Below are 21,149 nucleotides of genomic sequence, written 5' to 3'. Positions count from 1 at the left end.
TCCAGGGCAGCAGCAGCTGCCAAGAGGCCACCTGCCACACTGTGAAAGCCCCAATAACGGAGAGCGGATGAGGGCGCTCGGGGAGCAGTGTCCAGGCTAGCTGACAGCCCGCTCCCTTCACTCCAGCTCTGCACGCGGGCACTGCTTCCTTCCAACCGTGACGCCCCCCCAGGGAAGGCAGGGCAGGTGCCATGTCCAGGGGGTCCCTTGGACCCTGCACAGGGGTCCCTTCTCCCACAAGCTCTCGGAATGCTCGTGCCCACTGAAGTGCCAAGAGTAATGGCGGGACTTGGCGGCACCCGGCCCCATCAGGAGATTGGTGAAAGGGGCCACCGGCCCTGGGACTTGTGTGTTCTACTGAAGCTGCAAAAGGAGCGAGGTGATGACCTGGGAAGATAGCCATGTTGCAGTTAAAACAAAAGATGAGGAGAATAGTGTGAATGATATCATTCCTACAATTCCATTTTCAATGAAAAATTAAATACCTTGTTGTCTGTATTAACCAAAGACTGGAATTATTAAAACTACTGTCCTTGGAGAATGAGAACAGGACGGAAGGGACTTTCACATTTTCCTTCAAGTATTTCTGGACTAATTTTCCAGAGTATGTACTACCTTTGAAATATCAAATTAAAGGTTTTTAAAAAGCACTAACCCTCAGTTTGTTTCCTGTGATTAAGAGTCTCTTATGGTTTGTCTCCCTCTGGTTTTGTCTTGTTTCATTTTTTCGTCTCTTCCCCTATAATCCTCTGCCTTGTTTCTTAAATTTCACACATTACTGAGATCCTATGACAACTGTCTTTCTCTGATTGACTTATTTTGCTTAACAAACTGAGGGTTGCTGGAGGGGATGTGGGTGGGAGGGATGGGGTAACTGGGTGACAGACACTGGGGAAGGTATCTGCTGTAAGGAGCACTGGGTATTCATAAGACTGATGACTCACAGACCTGTACCTCTGACACAAATACATTAATGTTAATTAACTGAATTTAAATTTAAAAAAAAGCACTAAACCTTTACATGGCACTTTGCTTGAAAGTTTACAAAGCCCTTCCACATGGGTTATTCTCAGAATCCACACAAAGACTGCTGGGGCAGGAAGGACATATCAGTTTACAGCAAGGACGTGTGTCTACACAGGTCAGGGAACGTGCCCACGTGGCACAGCTTACAGTGGCAGAGTGGGACCAAGCCGGGTGCTGCCACACCAGAGCTAGAGCCTCCCCCAGGGAGGGGACAGAACTGCACCGGGAGGGGTGGTTGGGGAACACCAGCTGTGGCTGCGGACAGGGATGGTTTGGATTCCATCCACCAGGAAACTAAGGTGGCTTTGGAAAGAGAGCTTTCTGCTACTGTCTGTTTTATGGTTTATGGCCAATATGTGTCTCATCAGCTGTGGCAAATGGGGGAGCGTTAGAGTGAAGACGTGCAATTGTGTGCGGTATCCTTTTTAGCTTATCCCACACAAGTATCTTCCCTCTCACATGCCTGAATTTTCTTCCCATAGAGACGTTCGCGCAGTTCGCTGATCCGCTTGTCCATCACGGCCACCTCCATGTTGCGTTTATTCAAGAGTTCCTTCTGCTGCTGGAGCTTCGAAGTCTGTTCCTGGTTAAGCTGGTTACGAATCTGCAAATTAAAAAAATACAACTTTCAGGATTTGCATTAAACAGTCAATGCTCATTTCCAGGAAAAGTAAAAAAAAAAAAAAAAAGAAGAAGAAAAAGCAGCATCAGTGGCGCCTGGGTGCCACAGCGGTTAAGTGTCTGCCTTCGGCTCAGGGTGTGATCCCGGCGTTGTGGGATCGAGCCCCACATCAGGCTCCTCCGCTATGAGCCTGCTTCTTCCTCTCCCACTCCCCCTGCTTGTGTTCCCTCTCTCGCTGGCTGTCTCTATCTCTGTCGAATAAATAAAATCTTTAAAAAAAAAAAAAAAGCAGCATCAGGTACTTCTGTGTATTTACACATGTGTGTTGTCGCTGTGTGCTAAGTAGCTGACGGGCACGGGCGAGGCCCAGAGGTCTTCTACATCTGTAAACACACGCGTTCTTCAGAGCATCTGGAGTGACTGGTGCCAGTGATGACCACAAGAGACCACGACCACGGCCCATGAAAATGGTGCATCACAGACACCCCCCCAGGGCATGTCCTCTAGGGACCTGAGCACAGGTGTCCACTCCACCCCACACAGGCCACTGAATGAGCACCTTATGTGGAGGCAGCAGGAAATTCACGAAGGATGGCCTCGCTCGCCCACTGGAATGTACGGATATCATTCTAGCGGACTGCAGGCAGCACTTTAAAAAAAAAAATGAACCACAGAAGGCATCAGTGTGCACCGTACGCACAAGGTTAAGTCTTGTTAAGCTCTCCCAGGTGCCCACGCGTGCTAGGAACACACACTTGAATGTGTGCACCAGACAGGAGGCAACATGCCCTGTGCGGTCTAGACTACAACCAGAAAGCTTGGCAAACAGATGCATATGAGCAAATATACTATAATCATCACTATACCCTTAAAAACTGCACTTTTAACAATTGCTTAAAGTGTAAAAGAAGTCATAAGTTCTTTATTTCATTTCTGTGCATCGATGTTAGAGAACTTAACAGCAATAAAAACAATTTTACTCTCTGTAATTAAATATTTTCATTTCATAAGATGATATAGTACTTTTTCTGCCAAGTGCTAATAGAACTTCAAAACTTGTTTCTGCTTGAAAAACCACCACTGAATGATAACTTCTGAGAAATGGAAACCTTGAGGACTGTTCTGGACTGAATGTGTCCTCCCTAAAATCCATATGTTGCCCTAACTTTTAAGGTGATGATGGTATTGGGAGGTGGGGCCTTTGGGGTGATCAGGCTGAGATGAGGTCCTGAGGGTGGGGCCCCCATGATGGGGTTAGCGCCCTTGTAAGAAGAAGGAGAGAGACCAAGCTGTGGGGACACAGCAAAAAGCCAGGAAGCAGACTCTCCCCAGGAACCCAATCTTGGGACTCCCGGCCCCCAGAGCTGTGAGAAACCAATGTCTATGCCTCAGTCCCCCGGGCTGTGGAGGGCTGTTAGAGCAGCCCTAGCTGGTGGGACGAGAACGTAACAATAGGCATTTGTCTCATCAAAACAGAGTGTAAACAGAAACCCTGAATATCATTTAAAGCTTAATTTTTTCCCCAGTTCATTACATTGCCAATTAAATTCTGTACTCAATTTCTGCACTGAAAACATGCTGGGTGAAAGATGCCAGTCACAAAAAAATGACACATTGCATGATTTGCTCATATGAAATTTCCAGAATAGGTAAATCCAGAGAGACAGAAAGTAGATTCATGGTTGCTTAGGGGTAGGGGTAGTGGGGTGATGGCAAAGAGGCATGTGGTTTCTTCTGAGAGTGATGAAGGTGTTTTAAAGTTGATCGTGGTGGTGGATGCAAAACTCTATGAAGATATTAAAAACCACTTAATTGTACATGGTATATGGATGAATTGTATGCTACGTGAATTATATCTTAAAGCTGTTTTAAAAATTCTTTGTAGTGAGTACAGTTTGTGCCTACTGTTACCCTAGGATCCATTCACTTGTTTCCAGTTTGAGGCTTCCGCCCACGCTGCGAAGAAAGCCCGAGAGATGTTTAACGTCACCGCTCCCCAGACCCAGCGAGTCACCTGTAGCTCTTGGCACAGTCTCTTCAACTCCGCCGCCGCCGGTCCCGCCAGCTTGCCGCTGTAAGACTGGAGCCCGCTCAGCTTGCCTCTCTTTAAATCTTCCAGTTGCTGACTGAGCTGATCAACTCGTAAAATTGCAGTCTGTACTTCCTGCTTCTTTTCCTGGAACATGGCACTGAACCTTTCTATTTCAGCAGCTATAATTTCCCAGCAATAAAGAAAAAAACATCACTTAGTTGTACTCTTTTTTTTGTGCATGTGGTATTTTGTTATTTCGGCTTTGTGATTTCGTCTTCATTTCTAAACCTTCAACTCAGCTCTAGCGTCATCTAGTGCCAGACCTTGGGGGGAGAACTGTGATATGCATAATCCAACAGACTTTTCAACAAGCCTCCGGAACACATGATGTGACCGCACACACGGCCAACTATACGTGCGCTAACTACTGAATATTGTTTAGTGAGGGCCACCAGTCCACAGGCCAGCCTGGCCAGGCCACTGAGGAACCTCACTGCACCCACAGAGCAAAGGCTTTGTCAGGAAGGGAATCCAAGCCTGTCTTGCTTGTCAATGTAACACAAAGTTGGCACCAACTGAATTGATAATAAAACAACAAAGAATCCACATGCACAAAAATAAAAGGTGAGCATTTGTATGGTTTATCTTAATACCCAGATGAAGTTTAAGCTGTTCAATTTAAACAGACCCTCATAATGAGCACCGTCTTGTGGCCCTGCAGCCCCAGTTCAGAGGGCAGCTAATAAATTACAAATGTAATGAAGGACCTTCCCAGACCACTTAACCTAACTGACCCCGTCCTTTCAGATGCAGGTAACAGAGCAAAACTTCAGTGCACTTCCTATAGCAAGATCTGACACGGGTCTGTGTGAAAGTGTCCAGAGCTGGACTCTTTCATTTTATCCACGCCCGGGTGTGGGTGCTGAGCGAGGCCGCGCAAGCGTACACAGATTGCCGTTCATAATCTTGCTGTAGTCTACTTGTCCTCTCATGGCACGAATTTTCTTCAGCTTATTTTCCTGGGCTTCAACTCGTTCTTTCAATTTCTGAAGCTTCTCATTCTCAGAAATAGACTGCTGCTGTCGGCGCTCCTGCTGCTTTAGGAAATGTAAACGCTGCTCCTAGCAAAAGAGGGATACAGGGAATTGCGAGAACTGAAGCACATGATCACGGTCACACACGAAAAAGGTATGGGTAGCTCCCACGGGATCGCCCATCTTAATGAATATTAGAGAAATGCTCGTGTCATCTTGCAAACACCAGCCCACACGGAACTGACACTACTGGACACACATCGGTGAGTGGTGGTAAGAGTCTGAAGACGTTTCCACGTACATTTTACCATGCACACTGACCTATACTGCTCGGTTAATACGGATGCTTTCTCAGAGCATCTCCCAGCAGGAGAACATCAAGCCTGCGTGTCCCATGCGCTCACACAATCTCCTCTCCTTCCTGTCTGGGAAGCCCCGTCTAGTTCTCATTTCCTGCTATCAGGTCGTTTCCTGCTGCCACAAAGCAGCTTCCCAAGGTCCCTTAGTTACCTCTTAAAGGAAATGGGCACTGACCAGCACAGGGTCTTACACTGAAAACAGACAAGGTGATCAGTAAGGAAATAAACCTCTAATTTGCTAAGTTAACAATGGACAGTCAAGAAATGCTTGTTTTCTTTAGAGATAATTTCTTCAAAACTAATGAAACATTCTACAGTCAAATAAGAACAGGACAGTCCTAAAATAAAAATATGTGCAATACTCTTCAATAGTCTTTTCCCTATTCATATGAAGACACACTTTGAGGGTAACAGTCGACATGAAATACTCATGGTCCTACACGTATGCATAAAATAGGCCTAAGTAAGGAGGGGACTAACTGTGATGATACAAGAGTCACACATTACATGCTACAGTCAGGAAACACATACTTGAATATGTAAAGCACATACCCCTCTTAGCATTAACTTGTAATTTACGCTGCTGAAAATACTCAAGAATCTTTTTATTAGTAATACTCTTGGATCAATATTTGGAAAGGAAATAAAAAGCCAAACTAGAAAATGTTATAATTGCATAATTCATTTCATCTTAGAAATCTTATTAAAGGGATGAAATACTTCCCAATTTACTTTTGTTTTTTATTCTCGTAAATCCAATAAACTTTCTGTTACCCACAAAGAAGTGGCTAGTACAATGAATTATATGGCCACTTGATACGTGAGAAAAGTGGGGTTGAACATCTGGCCATCAGGTCAACCTCTCTATGAGAAAGCAACAAGACCCCAGGCAGAAATGTTTACATATTCTCTTTATATTGCAGTTTTTCATAGCAGTTTCAGAACATTAGAGATAAATACAACATGAATATTCTCCAGCACGCATGAGTGACAGGTCTGATTTTTTTAGTCTGTGACAAGACAAATTTCAAATCTTGTTACAGCATTTCAATGACAAATGTAGAATTCGGTGTATATAAAAAGGATTAACTGCCTAGCATCATAATACACTAAACAAACTCCATGTAGAGTGGCATAAAGGGAAGACTGGATAACCAACTGTCATTGTCTCATGGGCCCATGACCAGTGTCTTCATCCAAATTTTATCTCCAGTTGGCAAACGAAGGTCAACCATTTCCTATTCTGGGCTGCCTGAATGTGCGTGTGAAGATCTTGCTCTGATACCTTCCCAACTTAAAGAAGCTACAGTACTCATGGATCATTACAGAAGAGATCACCAAGACAGAAAGACATCGTATTCAACACTTCCAATGATAGTCCTACTTACAAGTGGTACCACGAGCGCAGTAACTCCAATCTCACCATTAAAAAACACCCGTTTTGAACATTTTCCCCCCTCTGCTTTTATAACTCACCTTGGCAACCAACATTTGCTGCTGATTTTCAATCTGCTGTTGTTGCCTAGCTGCCATATCCTGGAGCTCTGAGAGGGTGAGTTCTACACGTGGATTTCCAACCTACAGGGAACAAAACACACTCAGGATGGAATGTAGGTTTATCTGCATATCTGCATAATCATTTTTCTCTAGTGTCAGAACACATACACATCAGGATCTTTAAACAGCTTCCCTTCTAGAAGTTAAGATAATACAAATTAATTGTACAGAAGAACTTTTCTTACTTGTTGACAGCTTTCATTAAATAACAGCTTTTTTAATATGTTCAATACTATATTAAAAAGGGACCCAACTTGTGGGAATGCAAACTGGTGCAGCCACTGTGGAAAACAGCATGGAGTTTCCTCCAAAAATTAAAAATAGAATTACCACTGGGGCGCCTGGATGGCTCAGTCAGTTAAGTGTCCAACTCTCGATTTCTGCTCAGGTCATGACCTCAGTGTTGTGAGGCTGAGCCCTGCATCAAGCTCTGCGCTAAGTGCGGAGTGTGCTTGAGATTCTCCCTCTTGGGCAATCCCCTTGGGTCCCTCCCTCCTTGGGAGCTTTGTACTATCATTTTGCTATCACTCAATAAACCTTGCTTTCCTGCCCACCAAAAATAAAAAGTAGAAAAGATTCTCCCTCTCCCTCTGCCACTGCCCCTCCTCGCCCCCCATCTCATGCTCTCTTAAATAAATAAATAAACAAATAAATAACAGAATTACCATATGATCCAGTAATTCCGCTACTCGGTATTTACCCAAAGAGTATGAAAACACTAATTCAAAAAGATATATTGACCCCATGTTTATAGCAGCATTGTTTACAATAGCCAAGATATAGAAAGAGCCCAAATGCCTATTGATAGATGAACGCATAAAGATGTGGTATATACATAATGGACTATCAGCCATAAAAAAAAAGAACAAAACCTTGCCATTTGCAGCAACATGGACGGAGCCAGAGAGTATAATGCTAAGTAAAATAAATCAGAGGAAGACAAATATCATATGATTTCACTTATATGTGGAATTTAAGAAACAAAAGAACAAAGAAACAAGAGAAAAATAAAAAACCAGACTGTTAACTATAGAGAACAAACTGGTGGTCACCAGAGGGGAGGGTAAACAGACGGTGGGGATTAAGAGTACACTGACCCAGATGAGCACTGGGTCACAGAGCTCTTGAACCTCTACATCACATACCGGAGACTAATACAACGCTGGATGTTAACTATACTGGAATTTCTTAAAAAGGGACCCAACTTTAAGCAAACGTTTGCAAATGTGTATTAAAAATGACATTCCTCTTTTCCTCTTTTTGGACTGGTTATTTAAGGGTATATTTGAGTAAGTGGGGATGTCAAATGTTTTGAGGACACGCAACCTAAAAACTGTGTAGGTGACACCCGAGGACCAATGTCATCTTCACTGCCAACTGGTCTTGAGAAGCTGAAATGTGTAGAAGATTCTAAAAATACAAATACCTCATTAAAAACACAAACACCATATATATGGCTTACACCAAGGACTGACCCATTATTGACAGAACTGTGTCTGTTTGAATGAACACAAAAAGGTAAGATGGAACTGGAAGGCATGTCTCTATCCTCTGTTAATGATGATAATAACAACATCAGGCGTTTTTATTGTGCTTATCATGTGTCATGCCCCTGACTGGGTACCTTCCGTTAATGAACGCATCTGAGCCTCACAGGGACACTCTCAGGTAAGTACTATTGTACCCCATTCTAGAGATGAGAAAACAAGCAGAGAGAAGCTCACACAATCTGCCACAGGTCAGACGGCCCACGTGGCAAAGCAGGACACAGAGCCCTTGTTTTCCACCATCAGTTCAGCACGCTCTTTACCACACATACTACCTGCGTGTAACCAGCCACGTTTCATGCATTGTACGGCCTGGTCTTCATAACACGTCTGTGTGGAGACCAGCAGAGCCTCACACTGGGTGAGCAATGGTGGGGGAAAGGGGAAGGGACACGTATAGGGCACAGAACTGATGAGGGAGCAGAGCTGCAGTCCCAGCCACCCTTGTCTTCCTCCAGTCCCTTCCATGGTAACCGTGGAGGCGCCCGTCCCTCCCTAGACCGCCACTCTCTACTTCTAGGTTCAGCTATACTCTTAGGAAGCCTTTACTTTCCATTCTTTTGTGACCTCTGTTCCGCTGACTCCAGGCTTCCCCATATCTTAAAGTGTTCAAGCACATTCTTGAAAAATGGAATCAGGATTTGTTCAACAATCTCAACTGGAACCCCCACCCTGTTTCCTGAGGAAACAATACGGAGCAAAAGCCCCTTTGCAGAACTAGATACTGTAAACTGCCAAATACAGAAACTTCCATTTGAAAATAAATTTCTTTATTCTATGGAAAAAAAAGGGGGGGGGGCCTGGCAGAACCATCAAAATGCCCGAACTTTGTTTTAACTCTAATAAAGGGTTGCTAATTTCCACATACTGGATTTTCAGATCACTACAACAAACTATATTTTTTGAAACCTTCAGAACTTTTACTTGTTAGAAGTATTTCTGACTAGAGAAAAGCTATGTCCATTCACCAAATCTTTCAATTTACATTAATTTCATAATTTTACAATTTAAACAGTCTTTAGTCTCGTTTCCCTACCAGTGGCTTACAGTAACAATGGAAAGATCACAGAGGAGACATGCAACTGCTCATCTTGTGCTGTTTCCGGCAACGTTAAGCTGCCATAAATCATTCAGGCATATCTTCCACATATGCTAATATACATGGTAATTTAAGAACATTGTATTGAAGTAGATCTTACATACGGAAAACCGTATTCATAATGCACAGCTCAATGAATCCTTTCAAAGTGAACATCCCTGTGTAACTTTTTGTTTTTTATTTTATATTTCATTTTATTTTAATTCCGGTATAGTTAACATAAAAAACATGGAACGCTTCACAAGTCTCCATGTCATCCAGGGGCCAGCTAATCTTCTCTGTATTGTTCCACTTTTTCAGCATACACGCTGCCAAAGCCAGCACCACCCCTGTAACTTAACTGTATTTTAAATGGGTTATAAAAACACCAGCCACCATTAAGTCAACAAATATGCAATATTCTACGTTAGTATATATTCTCTTAATTGTTCAATGTGAAAATTTAGCAAACAGAAGCACCTTTTCAGTTTTTTAAGAAAACAAAAACCTTCAGTGCAAATTCAATCCTTTTATGACGGGCCTTTCACTGTGCATTCTCTCCAGGCCAACTCAGCCCTTCTTAAAATTTTCAATTCTCCATATGCACTCAATTTATTCAAACAAACCTATGACCTAATTCCTTGCTTATTTCTTTTCAATGCATTGAGTAAGAAGAAATCAAATCCTGTTCCCTGGGCTCACTGAGGTCCCTCCTGGCAGAGCTACCTTGTGAGTTCAGCTCCAGGTCACAGAGAGGACGAGCCACTTCCACGAGCAGCACAATCAGTGCAAAGGCTCTGGGTGCAGGTCCAGCAGGCTCCGACAGATGCAGGCCTGGAGGAGACACCTCCTAGCCTCCAGCCTGCCCAAGAACCCTCTGGCAGGGGCTGCTAGCTGGGGCCCCGTGGCTCAGGCCCCGCTCACACAACATTCTACCTCAACTCTGGACTCTAGGGAAAGGGTCTCTGCTCCCTGTGAAACGCAGGTCACGCTCCCATTTCTCACAACCAGCATGGCCACTCAACGCCACGTCTAACGACTCCCCCACCCCCCACAAGAGCAGGGAAAAACAGAAGCCTCGGGCCCCCCACCTTCATGATCATTTATCTTTCTCCAAAGTTCCACAAATCTACTTACAAAATGATACACTGAGAGACTTACTCCTCTAACTTACAATGCTTTTGTACACAAAATATTTACCTGACAGAAAACTTATACCAGGGACCCTCTAACTAATGAGAGACTTCGAGAGTCTCCTGGCCCCCACCAGCTAGAGGTCCTAGCCCACCCGGCGCCCAGGGCACCTGGCCCAGTGCCCAGCCACAGCCCTGACAATGACCAAGGTCTGTTGAGTGGATTTATAAACAACTCGGTGCTTCCTCACCCTTCCACCGCATGCTATCACCCTCTAAAGACAGCATCTTTCCAAATTCAAAAGCCCACACTTTTTTTTTTGTTCTGTCTTCCTATGAAAAGTCTACATCCTTCTCACCATTTTAACTGCCTCTCCGGATTTTTTTTTATGACTCTATTTTTTTAGTAAGTCATCTCTACACTCAATATGGGGCTCGAACTCACAACCCCGAGACTAAGAGTCACATGCTCCGCTAAGTCAGCCTGGCATCCCCAGATTTTTCTCAACACCTCGTTAACCCAAACCTCCTCTGGCCCTTATCACTATCCTTCTGACCGTGTCCCCTAATTCCTGTCTGCCTGGAAAGACTGGAAGCAGCAGTGACAATGGAGCTTTGGGAATGAAGAAACTACGTGCTGGCGATCGCACGGAGGACGAACGGCAGGGCAGTTGTGAAGGGGTCACGGGAACTGGAGTGGTCTGAGTGTGATACATGCTCAACACCACCATACCAGAAAAATTCACTTGCCCTCGCTATTCCAGATATAATCCGAGACACTAAGGCTAATATAAGAGACAAGCAGAATGCAGTTTCTCCCTGTTTTCAGTGAGTGTGACCAATGAAGAAATAATCTCATATTGGAAGCAATTAGTTTACTCATCACACTCAACTATGAGCAACAGAACCTGAGCTCAGTTTTCTTTATACTTATATTTTCACTGAAAGACGTTTACAGCATTTCTCAATGTAGCATGAGGACTCTTATAAAAAGTACACTGAAGCCTGGTACCCACCCTAGAAAGCTCGTGAGGAGCCCAGAGGGCAGGACGTCTTACACCCACTTGGCTATCCTGGATCTAGTCATTATGGGAACTGTGGGTCTAAAAATAAAAGGATTCTCTTAAAACCTCCCTTCCCAAAACAATGAACCCAAAAAAGCAGCTAAAACCTCCATACATTATTGTTCCTGACTTTACAAAAAATTTCAAATAAAGGTAGTATTTCACAACACTCAAAATAAGCAAAAATAGGGGCACCTGGGTGGCTCAGTCAAGCGTCTGCCTTCAGCTCAGGTCTTGATCATGGGGTCCTGGGGTCGAGCTCTGGGTAGGGCTCCCTGCTCAGCCAGGAGTCCCTCTCCCTCTCCCTCTCCTCCCGCTCATGCTCTCTCTCTCAAATAAATAATCTTAAAAAAAAAAAAGCAAAAAACATAATTTTTCATTTTTTATGGTCTTAAGATCTTAGCAACTTAAAAAATTGATAAGCAAATATTCTAGTCCATTTCATACACAAAACTTCAAAAATATTCATACTGTATTTTCTGTCCTAATGTTGGGCTAAAAAAAAAAAAGAAAAGAAAAGAAAAATAAAACCACCCCAAAATATCCATACTGGGAGGTAAACAAAATGAAATGACGACTGGCTAATTTAACAAATACACAGTGAAATCAATGTTAACTTCTATTTTTTAAAATTATTCTTATTATCGGAGGGCAGGGGAGAGGGGGAGAGAGAGAGAGAATCTTGAACAGACTCCACCTCCAGCACAGAGCCCGATAGGGCTCAAACTCAAGACCCTAAGATCACGACCTGAACCAAAATCAAGAGTCGGATGCTTAACTGACTAAGCCATCCAGATGCCCCTATGTTCACTTTTAAATCAACTTTATTGAGGTATAGCTTAGAGGCAATAAAATGCACCCACTTAAGGTACACTGTTGAATGAGTTCTGACACCTGCTAGTCACTTGCACTCCTTATGCCACCAAACCCACACCACTCCCCAGATGTGTAGCCTGTCGTTGTGTCCTGATAGCCTCATCTGCTTGCCCAAGAATTCTGTACAAATGGGACTGCACAACGTGCTTCTTTAGGTTGGCTTCTTTCACTCCCACAATGCTTCTGAGATCACCCATGTTGCTACACGTATCAGTAATTTGTTCCTTTTTACTGCTGGGTAGTATCCTGCTGGATGGACAGATCACATTTTGTTAGTCCATGCATCTGTTAATGGACATGTGGGTTGTTTCCACTTTTGGACTAGAATGAATAAAGCTATCTTGAGTATTCATGTGCCAGTATTTATGTGGACAAGTGTTCTGGCTTCTCTTGGGTAACCAATGTCAAGAAAGTAGAACAGGTGGGCTGTGTGGTACTTGTGTGTTTGACTTATAGAAACAGCCAAACTGTTTTCCATAGTGAAGCATGCCATTTTACACCCCCACAGCCACAAAGGAAAAGTTCTAGCTTCTCTACATCCTTGCCAACACTTGGTGTTGTCAATGTTTACATTTTAATTATCCTCTTTTTATTTTTATTTTTAAGATTTTATTTATTTATTTTAGAGAGAGAGCGAGAGAGAAAGCAAGCACAAGCAGTGGGGAGGGGCAGAGGGAGAGGGAGAAGCAGGCTCCCCACTGAGCAGGGAGCCCAATGTGGGGCTTGATCCTGGGACCCTGAGATCGTGACTTCAGCCAAAGGCAGATGCTTAACTGACTGAGCCACCCAGGTGCCCCTAATTATTATTATCCTCCTTTTAAACAGAATGTTAACCTGTTAGCAAAGAAAGGGTTCCATAAGTGGTATTTAGATAAGTAATTTTATTTTTTAATTTTTAAAAAAAGATTTTATTTATTTAAGAGAGAGAGAAAGGGCACAAGCAGGAGGAGGGGCAAAGGGAGAAGCAGACTCCCCACTGAGCAGAGAACCGGACATGGGGCTCGATCCCAGGACACTGGGATCATGACCTGAGTTGAAGGCAAACGCTTGACCAACTGAGCCACCCAGGCGCCCCTAGTTAAGTAATTTTAAAAAGCATAAAAATGTCCAAAAAAGTGATCAACCAAAACATACTGTGATCAGATTTTCAATAAATAAGCTATCAATAAATAAGATTTGTCAAAAGTTAGTTAAGGAAAAGGGGGCTTATTTCCCAGTTTAATATCTCGTTTGTATTATGTTATGAGTCACAACTCCTGAAACTACCATATGCCTGAAAAACAGGCTATCACAACTAGATTTTTTTAAAGAAGTTCAGAAGGTCTATGCCTCACTTGATAATTACGGGTGAAATGTTTGGATCACAAGTCAACGGGTAACATGCTTTAATCAAAGGTATTTTTTGTCTCTTCAGGTAATGTTTTAAATATAATTTTTAAACTGGTGTTACAATAATTCAGGCATTAAAAATAAATAATGAAGTTTCTCCAAACAAACCACTGCAGCAAGTCTCCCGCCCTACGCCGCTCGCGATGGGAAGACTCAGCTGAAACTTCCGACAGACTGTTGGTGCAGTTTGTCAATATGCGCCAAGAGTATTTTTCTAACATGTGCAAAGAACTTATCAAAGATGGCAATTTTATCTATGAAAACAAAAGGATTCATCACCTTGCACAGTGTCCGTTCAGTTAATGATTCTTCACTACCGCAGTTCCTGAAAAATTATGCCATTTTCCAGACTTTTTTTTTTTCTGGTATAATGATTTTCGTTCAAAAACACACTAAATGCAAAAACAAAACAAAACAAACAAAAAACCACACTAAATGCTCTATAAGAAGAGATATTTTGACATTACAGTTTCAGGCAAACAGCCACCAATTTACTCAACCCAGGTCAGAGGACAGGACATGGTGCAACGCGGAACTGTGCACCTTGCTTGGACGGGCCCCAGCGGCGCGCTATAAGCACACATGCCAAGTGACAAAGAGGGGCCATCTCCTCCGACCCTCGGGTCCACTGTGCACGTGGGCTAACTCCGCCTGTCTTGAAGTACTCTCTTATAAAGCTGTGCGGCCATCTCCTCCGACCCTCGGGTCCACTGTGCACGTGGGCTAACTCCGCCTGTCTTGAAGTACTCTCTTATAAAGCTTGTGCTACCCTAAAGATGCTTTCCTGTACTATAACTTTATTTCTAAGCTCAGTTTGAGTGCAATCTCCCCAAAAGTTGAAAAACTGGTGAAGAAAATGACACGAAAGGAAGAACTTACATCTCAAAGCCATTCCAAAGGAGGAGTCCTTCGCATTCCCCACCTCCACCAACCACGCCTGCCGTGAAGCCGCCTTCTCCTCCTCCTTTGGCAAGTACAACACACTCTCACTACATGACATTTTATTTTTCAAATGTATCTATGTGTTGTTTACTACTTATGTAAGGATGTTTTCATTGTTCATACACTGTACACTTGTGAAAACGATTTGGGAATCAACAGCCCACCTTATTCATTCCAAGGGTACGTATTAGTTCTCTACTGCTGATAACAGATCACATCTAAATTCAGGGGCTTAAAACACAACAAATACTCATAATGGCTCCCAGTTTCTGTGGAAAAAGGATTAAGGAGCAGCTTGGCTGGACAGCTGTGGCTTAAGACTTCTCATGAGGCTGCGGCACCTGTGTGACTCATTGGTTAAGCATCCGACTCGATTTTTGCTCAGGTCATGATCTCTGGGTTGTGAGATCGAGCCCTGCTTCAGGCTCCGCACTGGGTGTCAAGTCTGCTTAAGATTCTCTCCCTCTCCCTCTGCCCCTCCCACCTTATTCTCTTTAAAAAAAAAAAAAGAGAGAGAGAGAGAGAAAGATTTCTCATGAGGTTGATAGGGCTTAAGGCTTGACTGGGGTTGGAGGATCTGAGTCCAAGATGGCATACTCACATGGCTACCAAGTTGGGGCTGGCTACAGGTGGACCTCTTCTCAGAGCTGCTTGTTTGAGTGTACTCACAATGCGGCGGCTGACGTCCCCAAGCGAACAACCCAGGACAGTGCCGGGGAGCTATCTTTAATGAGCTAGCGTCAGAAGTCACATAGCATCACATTCTCCAAGTTCTGTTAGGAGCCAGTCGTTACGTGAAGAAAAGAGGGGAATTAGGCTCTGCCTTTTGAAGAGAGGAATTTTAAAGAATCTGCGGACATCTTTTAACCACCACATCCATTTCCTGTAGTCTCATGAAGACTCTACTTCTCTCACTCTGTTCTTTGCTACCTACAGTTTGGTTGTTATTCTCACCAGCACTGCCACAGTACAAAGAGAGGGAGTTTATGTTTATGGGCATATGTTTAAGACAGCTAGCTAACAATGCAGTCAATAGAGGTTTTCACTACAAATGCTGCTTTTATCCTCAATGACTAACCTACATTCCTTGGTAGTCAGTCAACAGAAAAGACTAGTGGACTTCGTCAGCAATTAAACACCTACTGCTAATGGGTCACTTCAGATGTCAGCTCTAATCCTGATATGCTGATTTTAACACTCAACTAAATAATTTCATCCTTGGTTATAACAGACAAGAATGTTACTGTTCTATTACTTGGGCAAAGAAAATTCCCCAAGCTTTCAAGTTGTGATGAGATGGAGTGCTGTAGTTCAACGGTCTGTCCTCCTTGCTCCCTTCTGTACTAGTTGACACGGAGAACGCAAAGTACCCTTTGAGGGGTCAAGCCATCCAGCCCTAGTCTCTCTCAAAAGAGTGCCAGAGCCACTGTTCCCCTGGTCAGAGTCACACTTTGACTTATATACCATGCCAGCACTTCACCCCCAGCATGTCTAAAACCAGACTCCTCCCTTTCCTTCCAACCCTGGCTTCCTCCTTCAATTTCTTACTTCCATTCATAGCTATAGCATTTGCCCAGGAACCTCGGCCTCACCTTTGACTTGAGCCTACGTTGCTGCAAATATAAGCTGTTGCTCAGGGTTCTTGATCGATCTCATACCCATGCTTTCCTCTCCATTCCAGAATTGACACTTCCCACCTTCATATTTCTGCTCACATTCTTCCTTCTGGCTACAAAGCCCTTCCCCCCACTTCCTCTACTCTACCTATCCTTTAAGATCTAGTGGCAATGCCATCTGCTTCCTGAAGCTTTTCCTGGTCCTCTGCAGAGTCTCTCATACAATTGTTCTGACACTCAGGATCTGACATCACTTCCAGAGACAGGAGAGAGCTCTATTTTTTTTTTTTTTTTAGTGAACTATGAATTCTAGAGATTCAACAACATGTAATGAGAACTTGCATGTCATTTATATAGAAACCTGAGTTTACAGTTACCTTAACAGACGCTTACACAAGCCCTAGGAGGGAAGTTCTGAAGCCTATTTCCCAGATGAGAAAGCTGAGCTCCAGCAGTGGGCTGAGCGGCTCCCCCAAGCTCAGTGGTGAGTCAGCAGCAGTATCAGCCCCTCAACCCGGGTCTCCTGACAGCAAGCGGGACGCTCTCTCCCTCACACAGGACGTACTGGCCCCCCATTGTTCTCCCCATGGGCTGCAGCACAGGCACCTGTGATTGCTTCCAACTACCAGTCATTCATTGTTTCAAAGGGCAAACGCTCTACCAGATGCCATCTACTGATTATTAGTTTGAACCAGATGAAAATGCTGTTTTTGTACGTCGAAAATGGTCAAACATCAACAATTTCATACGGTTCAACCTAACAGGAAAGGGCCGATTTCCCCCCTTGAAAAACATAAAAGCTAAATATAACTTGACTCTAGCATATAGTAATAAAGCAATAAAGAGAAGAATGATAACTCTAGGCTACTCTTTAGTTTTGGAAGATTATGAGAAATGACCAAATAGACTAATGTCACCTGACCAGCAACAGTGGAGAGCTTCCTGGAGGAGGCTTGCTAATCAATGCTTAAATTATTCCAGAGGAAGTCTAAGAAAGCCTAACTCCGTCTTTGACTTTCTAGGGATAATTTCATATAAGCAGGTATACGTGAATTATAAGAAGGAATGAATTAGGGGCACCTGGGTGGTTCAGTTGGTTAGGCGTCTGCCTTTGGCTCGGGTCATGATCCCGGAGTCCTGGGATTGAGTCCTGAGTCAGTCTTCCTGCTCAGTGGGGAGTCTGCTTCTCCCTCTCCCTCTGATCCTCCTCTCCACCTACACTCTCTGTCTCAAATAAATCTTTTTTTTAAAAAAGGAATTAAAACCTCATTTCTTCTAAATTATAATTTATAGATGCATGCATGCCTTTTGAGCTTATATCTCCATAACCTTGAAATTCTTCTTTTCCATTATTTCCTTTGAAAGTAACTCTCTCTCTGGGATTCCAGTTGTGAGTCTACTGTCAAGTGCAGCAAGCAATGACGTCACAGGGCTCCCTGTCTCCAGTCTCATCCCCACCCCCTATGCCGGACATAGAATTCTCACAACACTAGAACCAGAGGGCTCTTCCTAAAACACAGCTCATCCTGTCTTTCTCTTGCTTGATTAAGTCCAGGCTCTTAGCACAGTGAGGATCTGGCCCCTCCCTTGACCAGTACACTTCAGCTCTCTTCCCCCCACAGTGTCCCCCTGACCCTCCTCGTCCCCAGTTTATGCTCCATTGTTACCAATGTGTTGATCATCCTCTGCTGCTCACAGCGCTTCACGCTCTTCCCCTGCGTCCTCACAGAGGCCTCCGACCTCCAGCTCTGGGAAGTCTTTCCTGATAGCCGCCTCAGTAAGTTAATCAAATCACATCCTATTATTTTGGCGTCTTGTTCTACTCTTCCTGCACTTCTCACACTGTATGGTGCTTGTTTACACACCTCTCTCTAAAAACACCCTTTCTTCCTCTGTGGAATTTGAAGCAGACTTCAAGTAGCCACCACCAAACACCCTGCTTTTGTCTTTGGTCTGTCCAATACCAAATAAATTCAATACAATTGCTCTAAAAAGAATAAAGAGAGAAATTTTAAGCGTAGGTGGTAGTTATCGGAGTGTTTTCTTTAAGTAATTCTTTAATCTGTGCATATTTTACACGTTCTTCTGTATATTTCACAACAAAAAAGTAAAAAAAAAAAATAAAGAATTAGACCAATCAGCCGGGATCCTATCTGGTAATTTAATAAGATATTTGTTTAAATCTATAACTGTGGGGCGCCTGGGTGGCACAGCGGTTAAGCGCCTGCCTTCGGCTCAGGGCGTGATCCCGGCGTTATGGGATCGAGCCCCGCATCAGGCTCCTCCGCTATGAGCCTGCTTCTTCCTCTCCCACTCCCCCTGCTTGTGTTCCCTCTCTCGCTGGCTGTCTCTCTCTCTGTCAAATAAATAAATAAAATCTTAAAAAAAAAAAAAAACTATAACTGATGTTTTATTTTTTATTTTTATTTTTTGGTATAACTGACTTTTTAAAGTATAACTGGATTCTCATGTATAATGTCATTCCAAAAATGACAAACATGCCTAAAAAGAAACTCTGACAAAATAATTAGGATAAAATCTACTTATGCCCACATAATAGTTTAGAACGTTAAGTCCCTTCTCTTTTTGCATACCTCACATGGTTATACATGTTCGGGTTTGGAGAGCATTTTCACCTGCCTACTTAGCAAACAAAAGAAAACAGCTGATAATGATATCAAGATACATTATAAACATGGAGACTTAATTGTATCACAACAATACAAATTGAGTCTAACAGTTCATTATATTCTGGAGCTGCAACATTTCATATTCCAGCAATTACTAAGCCTCACAAATTAATAGGAGTCAATTAGTATCTAATATACTCCCTACCCCCTGTAATAATACTATAATAGGCTATTTTATCTGATAAATGTGAATTACTCTTCTGATTAAAATTCACCCATATAAAGTCACAGTTTGGTTCAACACGTATTATACCCAAAACAAATGGCTAGGAACGATTAGGGCTGGAAAGATCAGGAGGAAAACAGGGCTGTCGATGAACACAAATAACACCAGGAGAAAAACCAGCACGTCCCACACGAGGGCTATAAGCATAACACCATGGGAACCACTGTTTCCCACAGTATGGCCCCCAAGACACACGAAACTCTGCTCCTGACCACAACACCTACAAGACAAGATAAAACACAAACACCTATTTTTCAAAGCGTCACTGGGCCGCCACAACAGTAAGGAAGTTACAGAGGGGGAGCCGAAGCTCTGGCTCATGAGGGAACTCCGAAGCTGGCTCGTGTCCTGTCGGTTTGTGTCTTTGTGGCCCCTCCCTCCCACCTCCTTGTGCCTGGCTCCCAGGTACACAGGCTACCACTGATCTACCTTCTGCTATTAGAAGTCAGTCTACATTTCCTAGAGGATTTTTTTTCTTTTTCAGGGGGAGGGGGTAAGGGCAGAGGGAGAGGGAGAGAGAGAATCTTAAGCAGGCTCCACGCCTGATGTGGGGCTCAATCTCACGACCCTGAGATCATGACCTGAGCCAAAATCAATTCGGACACTTAACCGACTGTGCCACCCAGGCACCCCTACACTTCCTAGAGTTTTACACAGAGAGAATCAAGCAGTATGCACTCTGTGGTCTGACTTCTTCCCTTCAGCATATGGTTTTGAGATCCATCCATGTTGCAGCATGTATGAGTGGTTCATGCCTTGTCACTGCTCAGTAATATTTCATTATAAAGATATGTAATGCTTTTCATCCATTTACCTGTTACTAGACATTAAGGTTGTTTCCAGATTTTGGCTACCACAAATCAAACTGCTACGAACATCCACATATAAGTTTGTATGAACATCTGTTTTCGTTTTGCTTGGGTAAATAGTTAGGAGTAGAATCGCTGGGTCACATAACAGAGTCACGTTCAAGTTTTTGTTAAAGACTTGTTTATTTATTTTAGTGATAGAGAGCGAGCATGAGAGGGGGAGGGGCAGAGGGAGAGGAGAGAGCGAATCCTAAGCAGGCTCCATGCCCAACACGGAGACCGACAGGGGGCTCCATCCCAGGACCCTGAGATCATGACCTGAGCTGAACTTAAGAGCCAGCTGCTTAACCGACTGAGCCACCCAGGCGCCCCGATTCACATTCAAGTTTTAAAGAAATTGTCACACTGTTTACCAGATTGTACCATGTTACATTCCTAACATCAGTGTTTGAGAATTCTGGGCTCTCCACATCCTCACCTACACTTGTTAGCATCAGTCTTTAGTTTTAGACATTCTAATAGGTATACTGTGGTATCTCACTGTGGTTTTAACTTGTATTTTCTCAAAGACTAATGATGTTGAAAACTTTTCCATGTGTTTACTTGACGTATATTTTTTTCAGTGAAGCGTCTATTCAAATCTTTTGCCTATTTCTTTTAAAATCAGTTTGTTTATTTTCTTACTGAGTTTTTTAAGACTTCTTTATATATTCAGGATACAAGTCCTTTGTCAGGTATAGGATTTGCAAATATTTTCTCCCGGACTGTGTCTTGTCTTTTCCTAACAAATAATATTAAAAGCACATCATATGTACCAAGCAGCCAAATAAACAGAGCTAACCACAGAATTCTTGACTGAAAGATATATCATAAGAAACCATCTAAAACACAGTACAAAGAGAGAAAATAATAAAAACATAAAACAGAAATTAAGAGACAAGGAGAATAAAATGAAAGATATAACATATGTCTCATTAAGCGTTCCAGAAGACAAAAATAATGTGGAAGCAGAAATACCTGTACAGATAATTACACAGAATTTTTCAGACATGTTGATAGATGCTGATCCTCAGAATCCGTAAATTCAACAAATCCCAACAGGGAAAAGTGAAAGAAATCCACACCTCATTTTTCTTACAGTGGAGGATT

At 43.1% G+C, this 21,149-nt stretch overlaps 1 protein-coding gene and 1 pseudogene across 1 annotated transcript in view; both read right to left on the bottom strand.

The window, feature by feature from the left end:
• PPP1R13B (protein phosphatase 1 regulatory subunit 13B) overlaps nucleotides 1-21,149 on the bottom strand; it is an 85,336-nt gene that overhangs the window by 12,529 nt on the left and 51,658 nt on the right. The window contains exons 5-8 of the mRNA XM_040641335.1: nucleotides 6,550-6,651; nucleotides 4,627-4,801; nucleotides 3,663-3,859; nucleotides 1,490-1,630 (exon numbers count right to left, since the gene is read on the bottom strand). Of these exons, the coding sequence (XP_040497269.1) occupies nucleotides 1,490-1,630; nucleotides 3,663-3,859; nucleotides 4,627-4,801; nucleotides 6,550-6,651 (615 nt within the window). The remainder of the gene's footprint in view (nucleotides 1-1,489; nucleotides 1,631-3,662; nucleotides 3,860-4,626; nucleotides 4,802-6,549; nucleotides 6,652-21,149) is intronic.
• On the bottom strand, nucleotides 9,499-9,598 carry LOC121105302 (annotated as a pseudogene).

Source organism: Ursus maritimus, unplaced genomic scaffold (assembly GCF_017311325.1).
Source record: "Ursus maritimus isolate PB19 unplaced genomic scaffold, ASM1731132v1 scaffold_25, whole genome shotgun sequence".
NCBI lineage: Eukaryota > Metazoa > Chordata > Mammalia > Carnivora > Ursidae > Ursus > Ursus maritimus.
The sequence above is the reverse complement of the archived record's forward strand: the minus strand, read 5'-3'. Positions and strand labels throughout refer to the sequence as shown.